This window comes from Carassius auratus, chromosome 10 (assembly GCF_003368295.1).
Source record: "Carassius auratus strain Wakin chromosome 10, ASM336829v1, whole genome shotgun sequence".
Taxonomy (NCBI): Eukaryota; Metazoa; Chordata; class Actinopteri; order Cypriniformes; family Cyprinidae; genus Carassius; species Carassius auratus.
This window is the reverse complement of record NC_039252.1, coordinates 5,814,553-5,834,213: the sequence shown is the minus strand read 5'-3', so window position 1 is coordinate 5,834,213 and position 19,661 is coordinate 5,814,553. Positions and strand designations below refer to the sequence as shown.

At 36.8% G+C, this 19,661-nt stretch overlaps 2 protein-coding genes across 4 annotated transcripts in view; one reads left to right on the top strand and one right to left on the bottom strand.

Annotated features, from left to right (window-relative positions):
* Window positions 1-348: 348 nt before the first annotated feature.
* Window positions 349-12,832, top strand: LOC113109662 (dopamine beta-hydroxylase). The gene is made up of 12 exons (XM_026273370.1): window positions 349-913; window positions 2,413-2,559; window positions 2,895-3,152; window positions 3,874-4,050; window positions 5,187-5,289; window positions 6,187-6,353; window positions 6,846-6,989; window positions 9,467-9,505; window positions 9,775-9,834; window positions 11,097-11,224; window positions 11,663-11,822; window positions 12,168-12,832. The coding sequence occupies exons 1-12, from the start codon at window positions 587-589 to the stop codon at window positions 12,300-12,302; spliced, it is 1,845 nt and encodes a 614-aa protein (XP_026129155.1). The 5' UTR covers window positions 349-586; the 3' UTR covers window positions 12,303-12,832.
* Window positions 12,833-13,180: 348 nt separating this feature from the next.
* The window catches only part of LOC113109661 (sarcosine dehydrogenase, mitochondrial), a 60,988-nt gene continuing 54,507 nt past the window's right edge, over window positions 13,181-19,661 (bottom strand). For all 3 annotated transcript variants that reach the window (XM_026273367.1, XM_026273368.1, XM_026273369.1), the window contains exons 19-21: window positions 18,443-18,611; window positions 17,006-17,141; window positions 13,181-13,974 (exon numbers count right to left, since the gene is read on the bottom strand). In XM_026273367.1, coding sequence (XP_026129152.1) covers window positions 13,846-13,974; window positions 17,006-17,141; window positions 18,443-18,611 — 434 coding nt within the window. In that variant the 3' untranslated portion in view covers window positions 13,181-13,845. The remainder of the gene's footprint in view (window positions 13,975-17,005; window positions 17,142-18,442; window positions 18,612-19,661) is intronic.

Genomic DNA, 19,661 nt, shown 5'->3' with positions numbered 1-19,661 from the left:
TAATTGTATAAATGCACATAATTATGCTGTTATAATTATGTAAATACGTGAGACAAGCAACTGGCAAATGCAAAACAATTAAATGGCATCTTACAGATTTAAAAGCCTTACAGCAGTGGGAATAACAGAATGTATTTACCATGTGCTTATTCACATCTACATCACTGAAAGAAGTTCTCATTACAGAAATCCGCCCTGCTAGTCCACAACAAGCAGATGTCGGAAAAAAGTTTGACCAGGGGGCAAAATAAACAATTGAATTTTCGTTAACCCAGCTAATAGAATTAAGGAAGGATAAAGTAGAGGCTGTCACAGGGTCGTGCTCTTAAAAGCCAGAGAGAGTCCACAGCCAGCAGAAGTGGACCAAGACGGGGACCAGTGGACATCTACCAACGGAGACATCAAACTTAAACCGGATCTGAAGTCAAGATAATAAAAAAACGACGGATATGACAAAGAACAACAGCAGAGGAAACAAGTGAGTGATACCAAAAAAAATTATCTAACCAAACATTTTTACAACTTGAGGTGAGAGAATATCTTCAAAGACGTCAAAAGGGCCTTCAAGCAGAAGACGACCCAGGCAATGCGTCTTCTGAACAAAGACCTGCGCTTGCAAGACGTCACCCTCATGTACCTCACCGTTTTGGCCACTGTGGTGGTGCTCTTGGTGGCATCTTACCAGGCTCCTGCGGTCCACTCCAGACCCGCCCTGGCCTACCACATCCCCTTAGACCCCTCAGGTCAGATGGAGCTGTCCTGGAACATCAGCTATCCCACCCAGGAGGTCTATCTGGAGCTGAAAGTCAAAGAGCTCCGCCATGGTGTTTTGCTGGGCATGTCCGATCGGGGAGAGCCCACAAATGCCGACCTGGTCCTTCTGTGGGACGACGGTCACAAATCCTATTTTGGGGTAAGAATAGTTTATACGATTTGATTTTATGATGCTTTTTGCTTTATGGTATTGCAAAGCTGCTCCAGGGATGGTGTAGGATTATGTGCTTTTGCAAAATACGTGTTTGAGATGAGCAAAAAAATGATGCAACATAATGTAGCATCTTGTCAATATGAGGGTTTTTGTTTTTCGTAAAGACATAGTTCACACAAAAATGAAAATGTCATCATATGTGTGTGTGTGTCTTGCCTTAAAAATGTATTTTGTGTTTAACAAGAAGAAACATAGGTTTGGAACAATATGAAGTTGAGTAAATGATGTCTGAATTCAACTATTTAGAAGGCTGCACTCAACTTGAGATTTTTTTTGTTGTTGAATAATGGACGACTGAAGACAAATTTCTAACCCCGGTGTCAGAGCAAGCTCTCTCTGTTACCCTTGAGTCTGAAAAGTCTTGGTTTCTGGATCTTGTTATGATTGCCCAGCTACAGTAGACACCCACACACACAGAGCTCTCGTTCAGTCGTGTAGTGCAACACTGCTTCCTAACATCCAGCTGAACAGCTCACGTCCGGGTTCTGCCTGCCGCACCCCAAATAAAGTGCTTGATATTAGAAGGTCATGTGTGTGTCATGGCCCACCTTCATTCATTATGCATGATTTATTTCATGATTTTGCCTTTGGACTGCACAGTTCGGTTCGTTTTGAATAAATGTTGTATGGCCAGCCGCTCAGCCTTCCTCCCACAGCGTTCGTCAAGAAGAAGAGTTACAGACAGTGAGTCAAAACAATGTAGGGCTGGGAAATGGCTGGCAAATTCAGCACATTAGAATGATTTCTGAAGGATCTTATATGAAATAATAGTTATAAAAGTGTTGTAAAAATATTTCGTAAAATTACTATTTTTAATATATTTTTTATTGTATTAATTGTGACTTCTTATCTTACAATTCTGACTATTTCTTGCAATTGTAAGTTGTAAAAAGGTCAGAACTGCACAATATAAACTCAGAATGGCAAGATATAAATTCAGAGAAAAAACACAGAAATTGCAATATGTGAACTCGCAATGGCCCCTAGACATTAATTCACAATTCTGAGGAAAAAAATCTGAATTGTGAAAAATAAACTCACAAGTAAAAAAAAAAAAAACATAAGGAGAAAATAGTAGAAAAAAGATTGCAAGATATAAATGTAAAATTGTGAGAGAAAAAACTCCGAATTGTGAGCTATAAAATCGGACCCTTTTTTTAGCAAATTCCGAGCCTATACCTCACAATTATATGTTTAAATCTTGTAATTCTTTTCTTTTTCCCACAGAATTTTGTCGTTCACTTCCAACTTTTTCTCATAATTCTGACTTCTTTATATCAGAATTGTGAGGAAAAAAATCCACGATTTCTTTATTTCATGGCAGAGATGGTCTTCCATAAATAAAAGACGTAAAACATTTGAATGGTATAGAGACATACATGTAGTCAAAATGATGTTTTCCTGACTGCATTTCATATTCTTAGGATGCTTGGAGTGACAATGAAGGCCGAGTGATGTTGGACACTCAGCAGGACTATGAGCTGCTGGAGACTCATCAGTCGACTGAAGGCTTCTTCCTGCTCTTTAAAAGACCCTTCAGCACCTGCGACCCGCACGACTACATCATAGAGGTGCGTGCGGTAGTTAACAAATGAATCAGAATAGCAGATAGAGAGGGTAGAGGTAATACAAACAGACATGTGGACTATAATACTGAGTCAGAAAATAATAGTATTGTTAATAGTATTGTTTCCTGGCTTAAATGTTAAATGGAAGTGTTAGGAAATAGACCAAATTAAATGTTTATATACCCTCATATAATTCCAAACCAGTATTGTTTTCTTTTTTTCCCTGAAATACAAAACAAGATGTTTTTCAGAATGTTCAGGCTGCTCTTTTCCGCAGAATAAATATAGGTCTGGAATATAAATATATAAATAATGACAAAAGGAATCCTTATTTCCAGGAAGGTACTGTGCACATCCTCTACGCCGTGCTGGAGCGACCCATCCTATCTTTGCGAGAGCTCAACATATCCCGTCTCCAGCCTGGCGTCCAGCGAGTGCTGCTCCTGCGTCCAGACGCTCCGTCCCCTGCTCTCCCGAAAGATGTCCTCACGCTGGAGGTCCTGGCCCCTGACGTCATCATCCCCACTCAGGAAACCACTTACTGGTGCCACATCTATCAGCTCCCGCCCAATATGCCCAAGAACCACATTGTTATGGTAACCTGAAATCACATTTAACCTTTCTATCTGAACTTTCAGAGACGTTATACCTATATATCTGGTGTATACGAGATACTTTGACCAATTATAGGGTGATGTAAAAACTGGATCTGAATATAATAAACACACTTAACACATTTTTGTTCTACTATGCTGCTTTTTAATTGTTTTTCTATTTAAAGACAAATTTCGGATAAATGCACAGCGAATCACAATAATTCTGTGAATCACACACAAGCATCTCGGTTTTAAGTCAAACATTTCTAAAAAATATTTTGGTAACACTTTAGTATAGAGACCAATTCTCACTAATAACTAGTTGCTTATTAACTTGCCTGTTACTAACATTGGCTGTTTATTATAAAACACACATTCTGCATGACCGTATTCTACATCCCTAATCCTACTCAATACCTAACTTAACAACTACTTTACTCACTAATTAATAAGCAGCAAATCAGCAGTTTTCAGAGGCAAAAGTAGCAGTTATAAGTTAAAAAATAGCAATAATTGGACCTAAAAATAAAGTGGGACGATTCCAAAATCCATTTGAGGATCGCTCGTTCTTTTATGCTGCACAATGCACCTCTTTTTGTTCTTTTTTTGCACATTCTGAAGGAAAATTTTGATTTTAACTTGTTTTCCTCTCCTCAATCAATTTGCATGTCTTAATCTTGGTTATTAATGGTGAAAACAAACGACTCTTATTTTTTTGCAGTACGAGTCTGTGATCACTCCTGGTAATGAAGCCATCGTTCATCACATGGAAGTGTTTGAATGCTCTCCTCAGATGGAAACTGTGCCTCAATTCAGCGGCTCCTGCGATTCAAAGATGAAGCCCCGCAAACTCAATTACTGCCGACACGTTCTGGCAGCCTGGGCCATGGGAGCGGAGGTACGTGAACTACTGCATACTGCATTTAAAATACATATTACAGAATTATAGTAACGGCCAATTTAAAAAATTCTGTTAAAAATAGCTTACTATGACATTCAAAACCTGTATGGCTTGCTTACTTTTGAAGAACATAAAAAGAGATATTTTGAAGAATGTTCATGCAGCTCTTTTCCTATAAAAGTATAGGATAACCAGGGTGTCTCAAGCTCCAAAATAGACACAAAGTTCCATAAAATGACCATAAAAGTGGTCACATTTGCTATATATCAAGCCACTTAATTGCTTTATGTGAGGAAATGAGCCAAATGAAGGTCTTCCCCTTTTAGTTTAATAGTACTTTTATGGCTGTCCTTTCTGACGGCATGCTTTCGAAGTTTCATCATGAATCACATTGATAGAGGTCATCTTCTACATCAGATTCTCTCTCTTTAGTGCTAAGTTTGGGAGCTAAAAACAGAACATATGATTATGAACGTCTTTAGAAGTCCATTTTAGGAGGCAAACATACAGATGGGCTTTATCTGTGCCAATTCGCCCACTCTAGGTAGGTGCCAGTCATGGTTTGAGCAGAGCTGTGAGCCAATCTGAAAGCAGAGGCGTCCTGATAAATCAGTTATGGAGCCAAGGCCCGATGCCGAGCTCGGAGAGAGAGATAGAGAGAGAGAGAGAGAGACGGGCCTCCAATGAGATTGGATGGAGTAAAACAAACACAAATCATGTGTTCTGCTAGCTGCCAATGTCAAGCTGGAGAGATGAGATTATGTAGCAAAAATGAGATGTTTTTCTTCAGTAGATTGCAGTTTTTGTCTTTTAGTGGGGGAGTGGGTGAGAGCCAGGAGAGTGTGATAGAGAGAGACACGGGAATGGGGCGTGAAACTGGAGGTGGAAGTAGGACGGTTATGTAAAGAGGTCTTCCACACGTAAGTTTTAAAAGTAGATTGAACCTCTGGTTGTGATCTGTCATGGATCTACGAGACTTTTCTGGCTCTGACTGAGTCAGAGTTGGCATTAGCTTCTTGTGCATTGGCTCCAATATCTTTTAGCCTGCAAAGCATAAATCAGCAGCTACACTGCACCCGAATCAATCTTATTAAAGTTCATATAAAGTTGTGTACGTGTGTCTGTGCACGCAGCCATTCTTCTACCCTGCTGATGCTGGCTCGCCTCTGGGAGGAGAAGGTTCTTCTAGGTTCCTTCGGCTTGAAGTTCATTACCACAACCCTCTCCTTTTATCAGGTATCCATCACATAAAGTGTGTCAAAGATGCACTTCAGCCCAGTTGACTAAGACTAGGTTCAGAATGCTGCATAACAGTATACACTATACACTGCTTAGCAATCCTTAAAAACTAGCATGTGAAGTATTAGACATGATTTAAGAGTGCTAGAATGCTACATTGTCATCTCATGACCTCATTATGTATTTACTTCAGTTATCAAATAAAAATGACTTATTTTACATTTTTAAATTACTTTTGTGTAATATGTCTCAATTTTTGTCAGCCTAAATAAATTAAGAAGGAGACAGTAGAAATTGTAAAATTAGTTTAACAATACAGAAAGGTAATTTTTTTTTATATAAAAAAATGTAACAATGAATGTGTGTGTATGTATATATATATATATATATATATATATATATATATATATATATATATATATATATATATATATATATATATATATATATATATATATATATATATATATATATATATATATATATATATATAATTTATTTATTTTTAATAAAATCACAATTCATAAATTTTGGTACAGAAATATATTTTAAAAAAATTATATGGACGAGTTTGGATGCATTTTATGCAAATGACTAACCTCAGGCCCGTGGTCAGTAATTTATTACACTCTGAATTCTTTACCAGTAAAATGAAGTTAAGAACAAATTTTCTTTATGTGAAACTTTCTCCTGTTCACATAAATATGAATAATCCCTGCAGTTATTAGTGAATAAGCCAATTGTTTTCAGCTTTGTGCCTGTAGTTGATGAAACTGTGTGTACAGAAATGCCCTAATGTTTTTGCCAATCTCTGTTCTGAACTTCTCATCAGGTCACTTTGTTTAATTTCTGAGTGCACATCTCGTCTTGACTCATTCTGTGTGTTGGTCACAGGAAGGAGGGACTCCTCAGGCATTCGTTTGTGGTACACTCCATCTCTGAGGAGGTTTGACGCAGGCATCATGGAGCTGGGGCTAGTCTACACCCCTGTCATGGCCATTCCTCCCCGCCAGCCCTCTTTCCAGCTGACTGGCTACTGCACCGCCAAATGCACACAGACGGTCCGCGCGCCACACACACTCCTAAACACTGCACTTCACTAAAGCCAGCCGAATAAATTCAAGATGCAGCCAAAGCTGCTACATTCTGACTCTAAGATAAATCAAGTACATACCGCTCTGACTGCATTCAGCCTTCGAATTCAAATAAAACACTTTGAGTGGCTTCCTGAAAACAGATTAAGGAAAATATCCACCAAATTACACAATAGCAAGAGACTCCCCATTAAAAAAGAAAAACACTCTCATTTATGCTGTAATAAAAACCTCATTAACCAGCCCACAGTGGAAAAAGCCCGTCATCTAGAGAAATAATGTTACAAATATTGTTATGTAACTGAATGATAGTTCAAATCATGTCGCTTGTTGGGGCAAATCATGCAAAAATGTGATCACTCAGAACACCCTGGCGTTAAAATCACTCACATTTCCTTCATAAAATATCAAAATATAGTTCGCGTATGAATTATTGAAGCTGTGTTTTCTGTCCTGCAGGCTCTTCCTGTAGGTGGGATACACATCTTTGCGTCCCAGCTGCACACTCATCTGGCTGGACTCGGGGTGAGGACCGTCCTGGTACGAGGAGGCAGAGAGGTGGAAGTGGTACAGGAGGACAAACATTTCAGCACTCATTACCAGGTATTACCAAGTTTGGTCACACTTTAAAGTCCCATTTTCGCTATTAATAAACCATTAACTGACTTTTGCTTCAATAAACTGATGATTTACTGCTTATTAATAGTTAGTAAGGTAGTTTTTAAGTTTAGGTATTGTATAGGATTAGGGATGTAGAATATGGCCATGCAGAATTTGTGCTTGATAAGTACTAATAAACTGTCCATATGTTAATAAGCTACTAGTTCATAATGAGAATTGGCCTCTATACTAAAGTGTTACTCCAAGTTTAGTTTTGGGCTATTAAAGGGTTAGTTCACCCAAAAGTGAGAATTATGTCATTATTTACTCACCCTTATGTTGTTTCAAACCCTTAAGACCTTTGTTTATCTTCTGAACACAATTTAAGATATTTTGGATGAAATCCGAGAGCTTTCTGACCCTCCCATAGACAGCAATGTAACTGAAATATTCCCAGGTCCAGAAACATAGTAAGGACATCATTAAAATAGTCCATGTGACAGTGGTTCAAGCTTAATTTTATGAAGCTATGAGAATACTTTTTGTGAGCCAAGAAAATGAAATTAACGACTTTATTCAACAATTCTTCTCCAAAATCATGTTTTCTGCCATTATGGAGAGTATCACGATGCATACACGTGTGTGTAAAATTAAGCTTGAACCACTGTCACTTGGACTATTTAACCGATGTCCTACATTTCTGGGTCTGTGAACATTTCAGTTGCATTGCTGTCAATGGGAGGGTCAGAAAGCTCTCGGATTTCATCCAAAATATCTTAATTTGGGGTGAACTATCCTTTTAAGTTTGGGTTCTCAACATGTGTACAACCTAAAAATGTGCCTTTTCACTTCAAATTTCAATTTCCTTGTTTTACTGTGCATAATTCATTATAACCCTACCACTGAAGTCAACATTATTTATTTTTTCTTTTTTTTCTGTTGCTTTCGGAAACTGTAGGGTTTGATGTATTATGTTATATTTTGTTATGTTTTGATTAAATTGTTGTACATTGTATTTTTAGGTTGCCTGTTGTACATCTGGCCTAGGACTGCAGATGAAAACTAGCCTCTTGGCTAACTCTGGCATATTTTGACTTGTCATGTTAATATGCATTGTCCTTGTAATAAACTAAACTAAACTCTTTTTCGACTGACATCATCAAGCCCTCAAATTTTTCAGCCAATCACACAGAGACCACACCCACCAACGACGATGTTGACAATCCAAATCACTTCCCAATCTATTAAATCAAGAGTTTCTTGCTACATTTAGTATGGAAGTCCATTTCTACCACTGAATAAAAAATTTGTTCTGACATTTTCCTCAGAATTGTGAGATATAAATTTGCAGCTGAAGATGAAGTTTATATCTCGCAATTCTGACATTATAACACAAGTTATGTCAGAATTGTGAGATATAAACGTGCAATTCTGAGAAAATATCACTTTTTTTCCCTCAGAATTGGACTTTATAACTCGCAATGGCAAGTTTATATCGCACAATTTCTGCGAAAAAAGTCAGAATTGTGAGATATAAACTAGCAATTGTGAGAAAAAAGTCTTAATTGTGAGATAAAAGATAAAAGAAAAACTTTTTTTTTTCATTGGCAGAAACGGGCTTCCATAATTTCATGAACAAGTCACATGGTGAAAGTGAAATGTTGACTTTAAAATACATGTACATTTTTACATTTTTTTTTCAAGAATTATGCTTACCAAGGATGCATTTATTAGATAAAAAAACTAAATTTTTAAAAAAATATTATTTCAGTTTAAAATAACTGTTTTACATGGTAAAATGTAATTTATTCCTGTGATCAAAGCTGTATTTTCAGCATCATTACTCCAGTCTTCAGTGTCACATGATCCTTCAGAAATCATTATTATATGCTGATTTGTGATCATTTAAGATGCTGTAACTGCTCACCATTAATTTTCAGCTCTTTTGCAGCTGGCTTCAATACTTTTAAAGTAAAGGTGTCTCTTTGAGTCTCTCAGTCGATATGAATGCAGTCTTTGACAGTTTCAGATGAAGTACATCATGTCACACTGCGACACACTGCTCACGGCTTGAGACGTGTCAACTACCCACGATTCCCTGCGGTGTACCTGAACACTTGATGCTTCTGTCACTCCCACACCATTTTATCACGCTCTCACACACAGTAGTATAATAAAAATCCCTAAATGAAATACATGTAAACATGAAGTGGTTTATTTTTATGCTGCCTTTTGAATATTACCATATTATTTTAGATAAGTACCATGGCTTTAAAATACCAGGGCTATCATGTAAATTGCCATCTGCTGCGCTGACTGTACTATAGTACCTCAGTACCACAAAAACACTGACCTGACACGATCCTAGGATGCTGTGAACGGATATATCCGGTTTTGGTTCAAATACTACATACATTAAAAAAGAAAACTCTCGAGAAAAAGCAAATACTAACATTTGTAACCTCTCCCTTTCTCTGCAGATTATCCGTGTTTTGAGGAAGATGGTGACTGTTCTGCCAGTAAGTTTCTCGTCACACATGTAAAAGCTGAAGTGTGTTTAGATGAGAGACAGAGAGACAGGAAACGCCTGGAGCCAGCAAGCCACCAACAAAAGCACAGATCTGCTGCATTTAGACAGTCAATACCAGCACCCACACACGGCTGAGCCTGCCAATTTAATGCTAACCTGCCAAGAGACATTCATTCTAGCACGTTCTACAAATAGCTGAGTGCTAAACCCCATCTGATCATGTGCGATCGCTGCTTTGTGCTTTTGTCTACCCCACAGGGCGACGCTCTTGTGACTAAGTGCTCGTACAACACTGAAGACAGGAACAAAGTTACCATGGTAAGTCCAACACTGCTCAAGACTGAAAAAAAACTACTCAAATACACCCAAATACACCCTTTAGTGTGGTAGATGTTTGATCTAGATGTTACAGATTGATTTTGGCTGGAAATCAAACAGGACAAACTCTCAGACATCATTTTGCAGAATATAAGTTCACAATACACACTTTATTTAAGAGCTGCTTAAAGTAAATGAAACTCACATAAATACACTATTACATTTCAACAAGATTCATTCTGTTTTTCAAATCAACAATAAACTGTCAAATTAAATAATAATTATCTTGTCATATTGAATAGTTTGTATTCACTCAGGTAACATTTTGAAATATGCAAAATAGACAAAAATATTATGAAAAGATATACTATATTATTGAACACCCAAGAAAACCTTTTTTTTCTTTCTTTTTTTTTTTTTATGTGATCAGGATATCATTGGTTGGTAATTTTCAGACCCTTTGTCAGTTTCTCATTTGACAAATTATTTAACAAAACAGTTTTTTTTGTCATATCTCATCTTTTTTCTTTTATTATCCCCAAGGTAAATGTTAAAAATAAACTTATGCATCACCTTATTAAATATGCAGTTTTGAACATATTACATAAAACCAAATAAGACTTTTATTTTTAAATACATGTTTGTGTGAATTTTTTTTTTTTTTTTTTTTTTTTAATGTGATCAGTTTATCAGTGCTTGGTAAAACTAACCCTTTTGCGAGTCGCTCATTTAATCAATAATTTAATAATAAAACACATTTATGTGCCTTTTATTTCCCCCTTAAAATGAAAAATGCCAAGGAAGATAAGTTTTTCCAAATAAAATAAAAACTTACTAATGTAACCCTTAGCAATGTTACCTATTGTGAAACATGAATTATTACTTTTATATTATGAATCAAAAGTTGGCACAAATATACCAGGAAACATCCATTTTAGTTATTTTATGCCAAGAAATTTTACAAGGTCGAAATTTAGAGTACAAAATAGTACCCATAGTACCTCCCCCTTAAAGCAATGGTTCCCCCCAAAAAGGATACCCCCCCCCCCATGTCTTTCCAAACGTGTATGATTTTTCTTCTGTAAAAGTGAAAGAGGACTGGCTCCAAAATGACAGGTTAAAAGCCTCAAATCCAGTCTGTACAACATGTATGTTATATTCAAAGTCTTCTAAAGCTAGTGTGAATGAGAGATTTATGGAAGAGAGAGATTTTAGCCACTATTCACTTCAAATCCAGTGGTTTTGTTGTCTCTCTTCTGCAGGGGGGGTTTGGGATCATGGAAGAAATGTGTGTGAATTACGTCCATTATTACCCCCGCACACAGCTGGAGCTGTGCAAGAGCCACGTGGACACAGATTACCTGCAGAAATACTTCAGTCTCATCAACAGGTGCAAATATCTAAGAAAGAAACGTTCCTAAACCACCAAAAACAGCAAACGTGACCCTCCTGTACGAGCGTCTAACTCGTCCCAGACAGTCAGTAGCTCTCACCGCTCTGACCCAGTCAGCCTCCAACAACAAAAACCAGCGCGTATGAAAACGAATATCTGCCTGAGGACAAGAGGAATGCTTTCATTTCCTCTGCGAAATCAGACGGAAAAAACAGAAATATGTTTTCCTCAGAAATGAATAAAACAAAGAAAGGCAGATGACATTCGTATTCATCCGTTTTGTACTGGCAAATTGCATTTTTCCATCTTAAAAAAACAATCACAATGCTGTAGTGGAATAAAGTGGATTATGAAAGTGGGTTTGTGGCCATGGAACTGAATTACCACCTTATTAGGTGAACAATTAAAGGTCTGATTTTATTGTCCTCTCTGTAGGTTTCAAGGACGGGAGAGTTGCAGTTGTCCCGGGACTACGGTGGAAGAGCAGTTCTCCTCGCTGTCCTGGGACGGCTTCAGCGGGGAGGTGCTGAACTCCCTCTACCTTACCTCCCCAATCTCAATGCACTGCAACCAGTCCACCGCTGAGCTCTTTCCTGTAAGCACAACATTAAACCACCCGTTCACCATCTAGAGTAGTTCAGATGCATTCAATTATTTGCAGCTAGACTCTAATCGTCCAAACAGATGTGACATAGTCTTATAAACTTTGAGTGCATGGTGAGAATTACCAATATTTTCGCACAAAAACATTATTCTTGGATGCAAAATTCACTTTTACATACATGGTGTTTGCATATACATGTGTCTCAGCAGAGTGTGGACACAACCTCCCTACAATAATTGTTTTTTTTTATTGCAAAGCAGTATGTTGCCAGATTGGAAATGCATCAAGCATCAAGTCAGTTAATCTCTCTGAATGCTAAATTCTCTTGTCTTTTAGGGTGAATGGGAGCATCAGGAGATACCGGTGGTGACGGCGGCGCTCCAGAGAGCCCCGTACCCGTGTGAATTAAGCCGTCGAGCGTCCTCTGAGAACAACAACCCTACAGAGGTCAAGCCCGACAGCAGCGTCTGATGCCCACACATGCATCTGACTCCCGCTGAGCTCAACCTTTCCCGCTCTCATGCTGCAGCCTGGAATCACATCAGATCAGTTACCCAAGCACTGTTTTGTGTTTAGATTATTGTTACACTACTGTTATGTGGGAAGGTGCTGTGTAGTGGAAATAGGAACAGCATTTTTAAGGATGATTGTGCAGTACACAATGAATACCATCTACTTTTTTTAAAATAGTAAGCAAAATAGTGAGCAATTATGCAATGATAAACCTTTCAAATAGTAGCATGCTAAATTGTCTTAAGACATCATTTAATTCTTGCTTCCACGAGTGTCATACGGTTACATCTTAAAAATAAAAACAACCATTTTAAATAACTATTCTGAATTTAGTTTTGTTTGTGGTATTATTTACTGTTCTTCCTCCACACTGGATTTGAGTGCAATGCATTGTGGGATATTTTTCCAAAGCATTTATACTGTACACTTGAGCTACTAAATTTGACAAAATATTTAGTGTGCATCCAATTTCAAAGTTTGGCGTCGGTAAGATTTTTCTAATGTTTTTTAAACAATAACATTATATTACTATTATTATTATATTATTATGATTGACATCATTATTAAAGTCTCTTCTGCTAACAAAGGCTGCATTTATTTAATCAAAAATGCTGTAAATTCACATGATCCTTCAGGAATCATTCTAATATGCTGATTTGCTGCTCAAGAAACATTTAATATTACCAGTGTTGAAAATAGTTGTGCTGATTAACATTTTGTGTAAACTTTTTTTTTTTTTTTTTTTTTATAAATAGAAAGTTAAAAAAAGGACAGCATTTATCTATAATAAAAACAAATATTTGATACTTTTATAAATTGCTTTACTGTAATTTTGGTAAATTTAATACATTCTTGCTAATTAAAAGAATTGATTTTTATCAAAAGAAAAAGAAATACATTAATCCAAACAATTGGATTCCAGTTTGTCAATATGTCAGATTGCAGAGTTCCAAATATGACATCACTAGGTTTTAATCTTCATGCATTTTGCAAATTCACTCAACATGCAGAAATCATGGAAAACACAGCATACAATACGATTTGTAAACAGTACACAAAACACCACAGGCATCTTATTTAATTCCACAGACTTATATCTGACAAGAAGTTACAGTAATTAAACCATTTTATTATTTTTAGAAATGTTATTTGACATTTAACCAAGACTAACATCTGCAATGCACATTGCACATGCTATTCCACAAAAACACTCACTAATATTCAAATCAAGTACAAAAAAGATAAGAGACGGGCTCATGATTGCTCACTAAAATGTTGTTTTCGGAAAAAATATGATTGATTTCTTTCTGAAAACCATGAAATTGAAAGGCACGGGGAAAATGGGTTGAGTTCGGATGTGTTCTTCTACGCTCCTTTATGGCGAATCATCCCTTTAAGACAGTGAGGAGTATTTCGTTTTGTCTGGAATGCTGCTGCTGATGTGTTGGATGAAGGTCTGTAAACACTCAATCAGTCTGGATCAGTTTCATTCTGGCTCGGCTCAGCCGTAGATGCCCTTCACGCGCTTGTTCTCGGGGTCAAAGGGAGATCTCAGGTGAGCCGTAGCCTTGTATGTGACACCCATCCTCTCCAGAGTGAATTCACCGCTGCGGACGAAATCAGGGCTCACCTGGGGGAGAAGTGAACACAGACAAATTCAAGATGAGCTTAAAATTGATTTATTCATTTTTTCATTCACATCTCAGATTGACATGAGCTCTGCTCTCTCCTCCCTCTCTTTCTCTCTCTGTTTGTCAGGGGTTGCATCTCTTTTTAATTAAATCTGAGCGAGCTGCAGGCATGACCCTGTGGAGTCCAGATCAAGACGCAGTGGCTGGAAAACTAGCCTGACCTCTTAAAGTGGGCACACTGCAGTTTTAATTGGCACACTGGTAGATATCCACTGATTGCTGCTCAGAACCAGGCAGTAAGCGGCTGGGACTACACTAACTAAAGGGAAAAATGTTGTACAATGACTCTACAGTCGGGAAAATATTTATCTGGTCCCCTGCCCGATTTTGTAAGCTTTCCCACTTACAAAGACATGAAGGGCCTGTAATTTTTATGGCAGGTTTATTTTATCGTATAGAGAGAAAACCAACCAAAAAATCCATAAAAAACACATTACATAAAGGTTAGAATTGATTTGCATTTCAGTGAGTGTAATAAGTATTTGACTTCTTTCCGCAGATGAAACAAGATAAGTACGTTCTGACATTCATTTATGTTTATTACGTGCTATTACCAGTAAAGAGGAAGAGTTGATCGGTTCAAGTGATCTGTCAAAGAGCCACAAAAAAGGCATTTATTGTTTGAATTTCTTAAAAATAGAAAATGTTTATATTATGATTTATTTACATGTCATATGAACAACCACCCAGTAAATACACTAATGCATCAAATCTAAAGTACGCACCATTGTAAGATTTGATATCGAATCGATCTTTTTGACTTCCTGGACTTATTTGACAGAACATGCTGAGATTCATTTGTTCCTGAATGGACATGATGACTGGCCAGTGTTTGTTGTTGATTGTAGTAAAACACTGGTATCTGACAAAACCTCTTGTGGGCTACATTTTAGGTTATGCTCTTCATTTTTTTTTCTACATGTACAACCATGTTAGACACAATTTGAAGCCCTGGTTAATGTTCTGTGTGATGAATCAGCTGAAGTTTAATATTATCCTTTTGTAGCCTGAAATCTCCCTCTTCACTGTTAATGCACGAAATGGAAGGAGCAGGACATTTTTTCCGAATGTTTTCTTCTGTGCTTCAGAGTAGAAGGAAAGGTAGATGGGTTTGGAAACTATGGAAAGTCTTGTGCATGCGGTCTGGAGGTCTGTGGGCCGTGAACAGCAGTTCTCTGCCGTCATGTCCAGTGATGTGTCAGTGGTGTGTAATGCAGTGAGCAGAGAGAGTAAAGGTCTGATCAGATCAGCGCTCAGCCCTGTTCAACAGCACTGCTGTCCACGTCGTGGAGTGGAGACGTCTCCGCTCTACCTCCCCATCTGTCCCTCCTCATCGAGCTCTCTGTCAGTTAACATTAAGAACACATCCCCCTGTATCATGTCATACTCACAGTACAGTGACTTCAGAGCCACCACAGTGTGTAATAACACACACACACACACACACACACACACACACACAGCTTCTCTTCCCTCCAAACCAAAACACAAAAGCACTATTTTACATGAAAACCTCTTAACCCTTTTAATATAGAATAATTAAAGTATATTATAAACATTAAACCAAATAACTAAATGAAACCAAATAACTAACTATATATATATAACCACACACACACGTGTACATAACATTTACACATGCTTTATATATATATATATATATATATATATATATATATATATATATATATATATATATATATATATATATATATATATATATATATATATATATATATATATAATTTTGTAAAATAACATTTTTGAAGAAGAAATGTATATATTTTAGTATGAAGTCTGATCTTTGAGAAAATATAAAGGGTCACTAACTTTGTCAGTTCTTTCATTATTATTATTATAAATTTTAAAATATTATTTGTTTTTACATTTTTCATGAACTATACCATAAATTTGTCCTATGGTGTGACGTAGCCAAAAATTAAGAAGAAAAAACACAACAAAACCATAATAATAACGGCATGAGAGAGATTTACCTTCATTGTTAGACACTTATTTTCATACAGTGTTAATATGAAATTACATTTAACATAATTATCTATCAATCTATCTATCTATCCATCCATCCATCCTAAGCCTAACCATATAGTAGTAAGTGCATGTAGTTAATTTAATATCACTCAGTACTTAAATGTATATTACCACTGTAACAAGGACACCTTAAATAAAGTGTAACCATTTAATAGTTTATTTTTTATTTTATTTTAATTAATTTTTAATTTATTTTTTTATTATTAATTTATTTTAATAAATTTTTTCCCATTGAATTTCCACAAAAAAAATACATATAACATTTTATACTTAGACGAGAGAACTTGACAAACCTACGTGACATAAATTACTATTATTTAATACTTTATGTTTCATGGTTATTTATGTTATAGGTTGCTCAGTACATTTCATTGAAATTCCTCCAAGAACTAGCAATGTGTTATTCCCACCGATCATATGATGATATAAGGTTTAGCCCCACTCAACCCTTTCATTTCAGGACAGAAAGTAATGTTCTCAGCAGAGACGACACAGTGTCCTTCATCTAATCATCGCTCTATATGAGGAACAGCTCGAGTGACTCAATCATAACAGCAGAGACGGACACGAGTGCATATGCAACAAAGACACTTCTTTATACTTATCTGTAAAAAGTACTTGCAGAAGTGCAACTATACTGAAAATATCATGCTGACGATAAGAAGTGACCCATTCTCATATTCTGATGTCTGATCTGACTGTGTGAGTGAAACAGAAGACTGAATATCTGCCTTACTTTCTACTGCCTACAAAGGAAGCTGTTTTAAGGCCGATCAAATCTGATTTGGTAATGCATAAGTCTGTATGAAATGCATGTTTTGGCAGAGCAGCTTTAAGCTTTAGGTGCACCGTTCCGCTTTAAATGCTGTCTAGATAAACAGTCGACTAGTTTAAGGCAGACAGCTGTTGTAAGGTACTCACCACTCCACCGTCTGGGTTGCGAATATAACCATAGCCAATGGTCTTGTCAATGGCAAATCCAAATTCGGAGCGCCGCAGGTGGCCCACAGGAACGCCGTTGCGGAAAATAGCTTCCAGGCCAAACATTGGCACTTTCCTAGAGGAAGAACAAACAACTCATCAGCGCTGATCAAACGAGACTCTAAATAACCTGAACACTGGTCCATCCATGACAGGTGCTTCAGGCCACATACAGATCTGTCATACAGATGTGTCTGAAAAAACCTCGGAAACATTTTAAGATGACTGAATCCAAATGTGTTCGACTTCAGTGATCTGTGTTTGGGGAAGAAGTTGTTCGGGCATTGGACTGCTGTAACTAAAACTCATGACAGGACAGAACGGAGCTCTGAGTGGACATGAAAAGTGAAAAGTGTTGGTTCAAGTCTCCTTGAAAAATCTCATCAGTCAAATGTACGGCGCTGTATGATAACATTAGTTCAGAATTACAGCGATTATTCACTTTTAAGTCAGACGGTTTGTATATAAATGTCAAAAATCTTGGCAAAGACCTGAAGCTATGAAACCAGCGATGACCATCATATTAGTCTGCTGCTGGGCTTTGAATTTTAAAGGAATAGTTCACTCCAAAAAAGAAAATATTTTCTGAGAATAAACCTCCGCTCAGGCCATGCAGGATGTAGATGAGTTTGTTTCTTCACAATCATCCACACCACTCCAGTCCATCAATTAACACCTTTTCAAGAAAGAGCTCCGTGTTTGTAAGAAACAAATCCATCAAGGTGTTTTTAACTTAATTGCTTTTGGCTAGAATACGAGTTCACAATCATAATAACGTTACCTCTGGTAAAAAAAAGCTTTTCCCCCAGAAGGGAGATGCATACCTATTTTTCACCAGATTCAGATGAGATGACTTTTCCACTGCAGAAAACAATATTATAGATAACGGACACAAGTTGTTTGCTTCACAAGACGTTAACTGATGCACTGGAGTGGTGTGGATCACTTGTGGATTATTGTGATGTTTTTATCAGCTGTTTGGACTCTCATCCTGACGGCACCCATTCACTGCAGAGCATCCTCTGGTGAACAAGTGATGCAATGATACATATCTCCAAATCTGATTAAGAAACAAACTAATCCAGATCTTGGATGACCTGAAGGTGAATATATTTTCAGCAGATTTAAAGTTTTGGGTGAACACTTTAACCCCTAAGATCACATTCAGGAGTAAATCTGCCAAACTTCTTACTTTTCACTCATGTCGTGTTTTTTTAATTTTTTTTTAATCAAAGAGCGCGATAACCCCCTAAAATGGATTAAAAATTAAGTCAAATTCTCCCGTTAATCTACCACTTCAATATTCCTGCTACGTACATTCATAACAGTGTTAACAGTAAGTTGTTGAAATCTCTTCTTTGTTGCGCTGGGACTCACTCATCAACTGTGAAGCAGACGATCCGTCTGCGCAGACCCTCGGCCTTCTGGGCCTCCAGCGCCTGCCGCCCCAGGAAGGGAACAGAGGTCTTCATCTTACAGGTGAACGCAAGTCCCGCCTCCAGTGGAGTGTCATCAGGACGCAGATCTGCGTGCCAGTGTCTGTAACCTGAGAGAGAGAGAGAGAGAGAGAGAGAGAGAGAGAGTGAGAGAGGGAGAGAGAGAGAGTGAGAGTGAGTGAGAGAGAAAGTTCTTAGAAAACTGAATGTTTGTATTCATGTTGGTTTCATTTAGTTTAATACAACATTTACTATTGTAAATTGAAAGCTTTGATTTAATAATTTAAAAAAATTATTTGAACAATGACTGTAAGAGAGTGAGATTTATTTCTAAAGAAATTAATAAATTTGCTAAATTATTTAGTAAGAATGCATTATATAAGTCAAAAGTTACAAAAGAGGTAAAAAAAAAAAAATCTGTTCTTTTTGGGCTTATAAAAATAAAAATACTGAAAAAAGAATTCGGAAGGTTCGGAAGGTTTTATTCATGCATCTCATGAATAAAATACATTAAACAATTTACTACAATAGAAAATAATTATTTTAAATAGTAATAATATTACACAATAAGTAATATTGTGTTTACCATACAAGTTTTATTTAAAAGGGAATAGTAATTTTTTTAGACAAATAAAAATTCTATTCCAACAAAAATAATTCAAGAGTTTAAGCTTTTAATATGATTTTTTTCTTTGTTACAATATCTTATAATCTTAACATTTTAAACTTAACCCCTCAAAAAGTATTACAATTAATTTTACTTTAAAAAAAATTATGAAAAGTGCATTCTATATAAATTGCATTTTTAAATACTTTTAAATAATTAATAGATCCAAAGAGCATCACGTCACTGAACCAAACACTACACATGAAATCACAAGCATGCTGATGCATTCACATAAACAGAGATGGATCTTGCACTCAGGTGGAGTATTTCACAGTCTAGCAGATATGACCTACATAGTGAACAAACAGTGAAGATGAGCTGAGTCTCAAGAGTGCAGTGGAAGTGCTGAAGTGTTCAGCTGCAGTAATGAGTTTTTATTGTGCCCTACTGTCTACTTCTTTAGCTTCCAGAGCTCAGTGCATTAGGGACACCTACCAACCTACAGTACATCTGAACGATTATCTCCACCTGTGTGCACTGACTGTATGCTCGA

Excerpts from the sequence above, each read along its gene's own strand:
- LOC113109662 (XM_026273370.1), top strand. The coding sequence starts at position 587 with ATGCGTCTTCTGAACAAAGACCTGCGCTTGCAAGACGTCACCCTCATG. Across the intron at positions 914-2,412 it reads GTCACAAATCCTATTTTGGG|GATGCTTGGAGTGACAATGA; the intron begins GTAAGAATAGTT and ends TCATATTCTTAG. Across the intron at positions 11,225-11,662 it reads TACTTCAGTCTCATCAACAG|GTTTCAAGGACGGGAGAGTT; the intron begins GTGCAAATATCT and ends TCCTCTCTGTAG.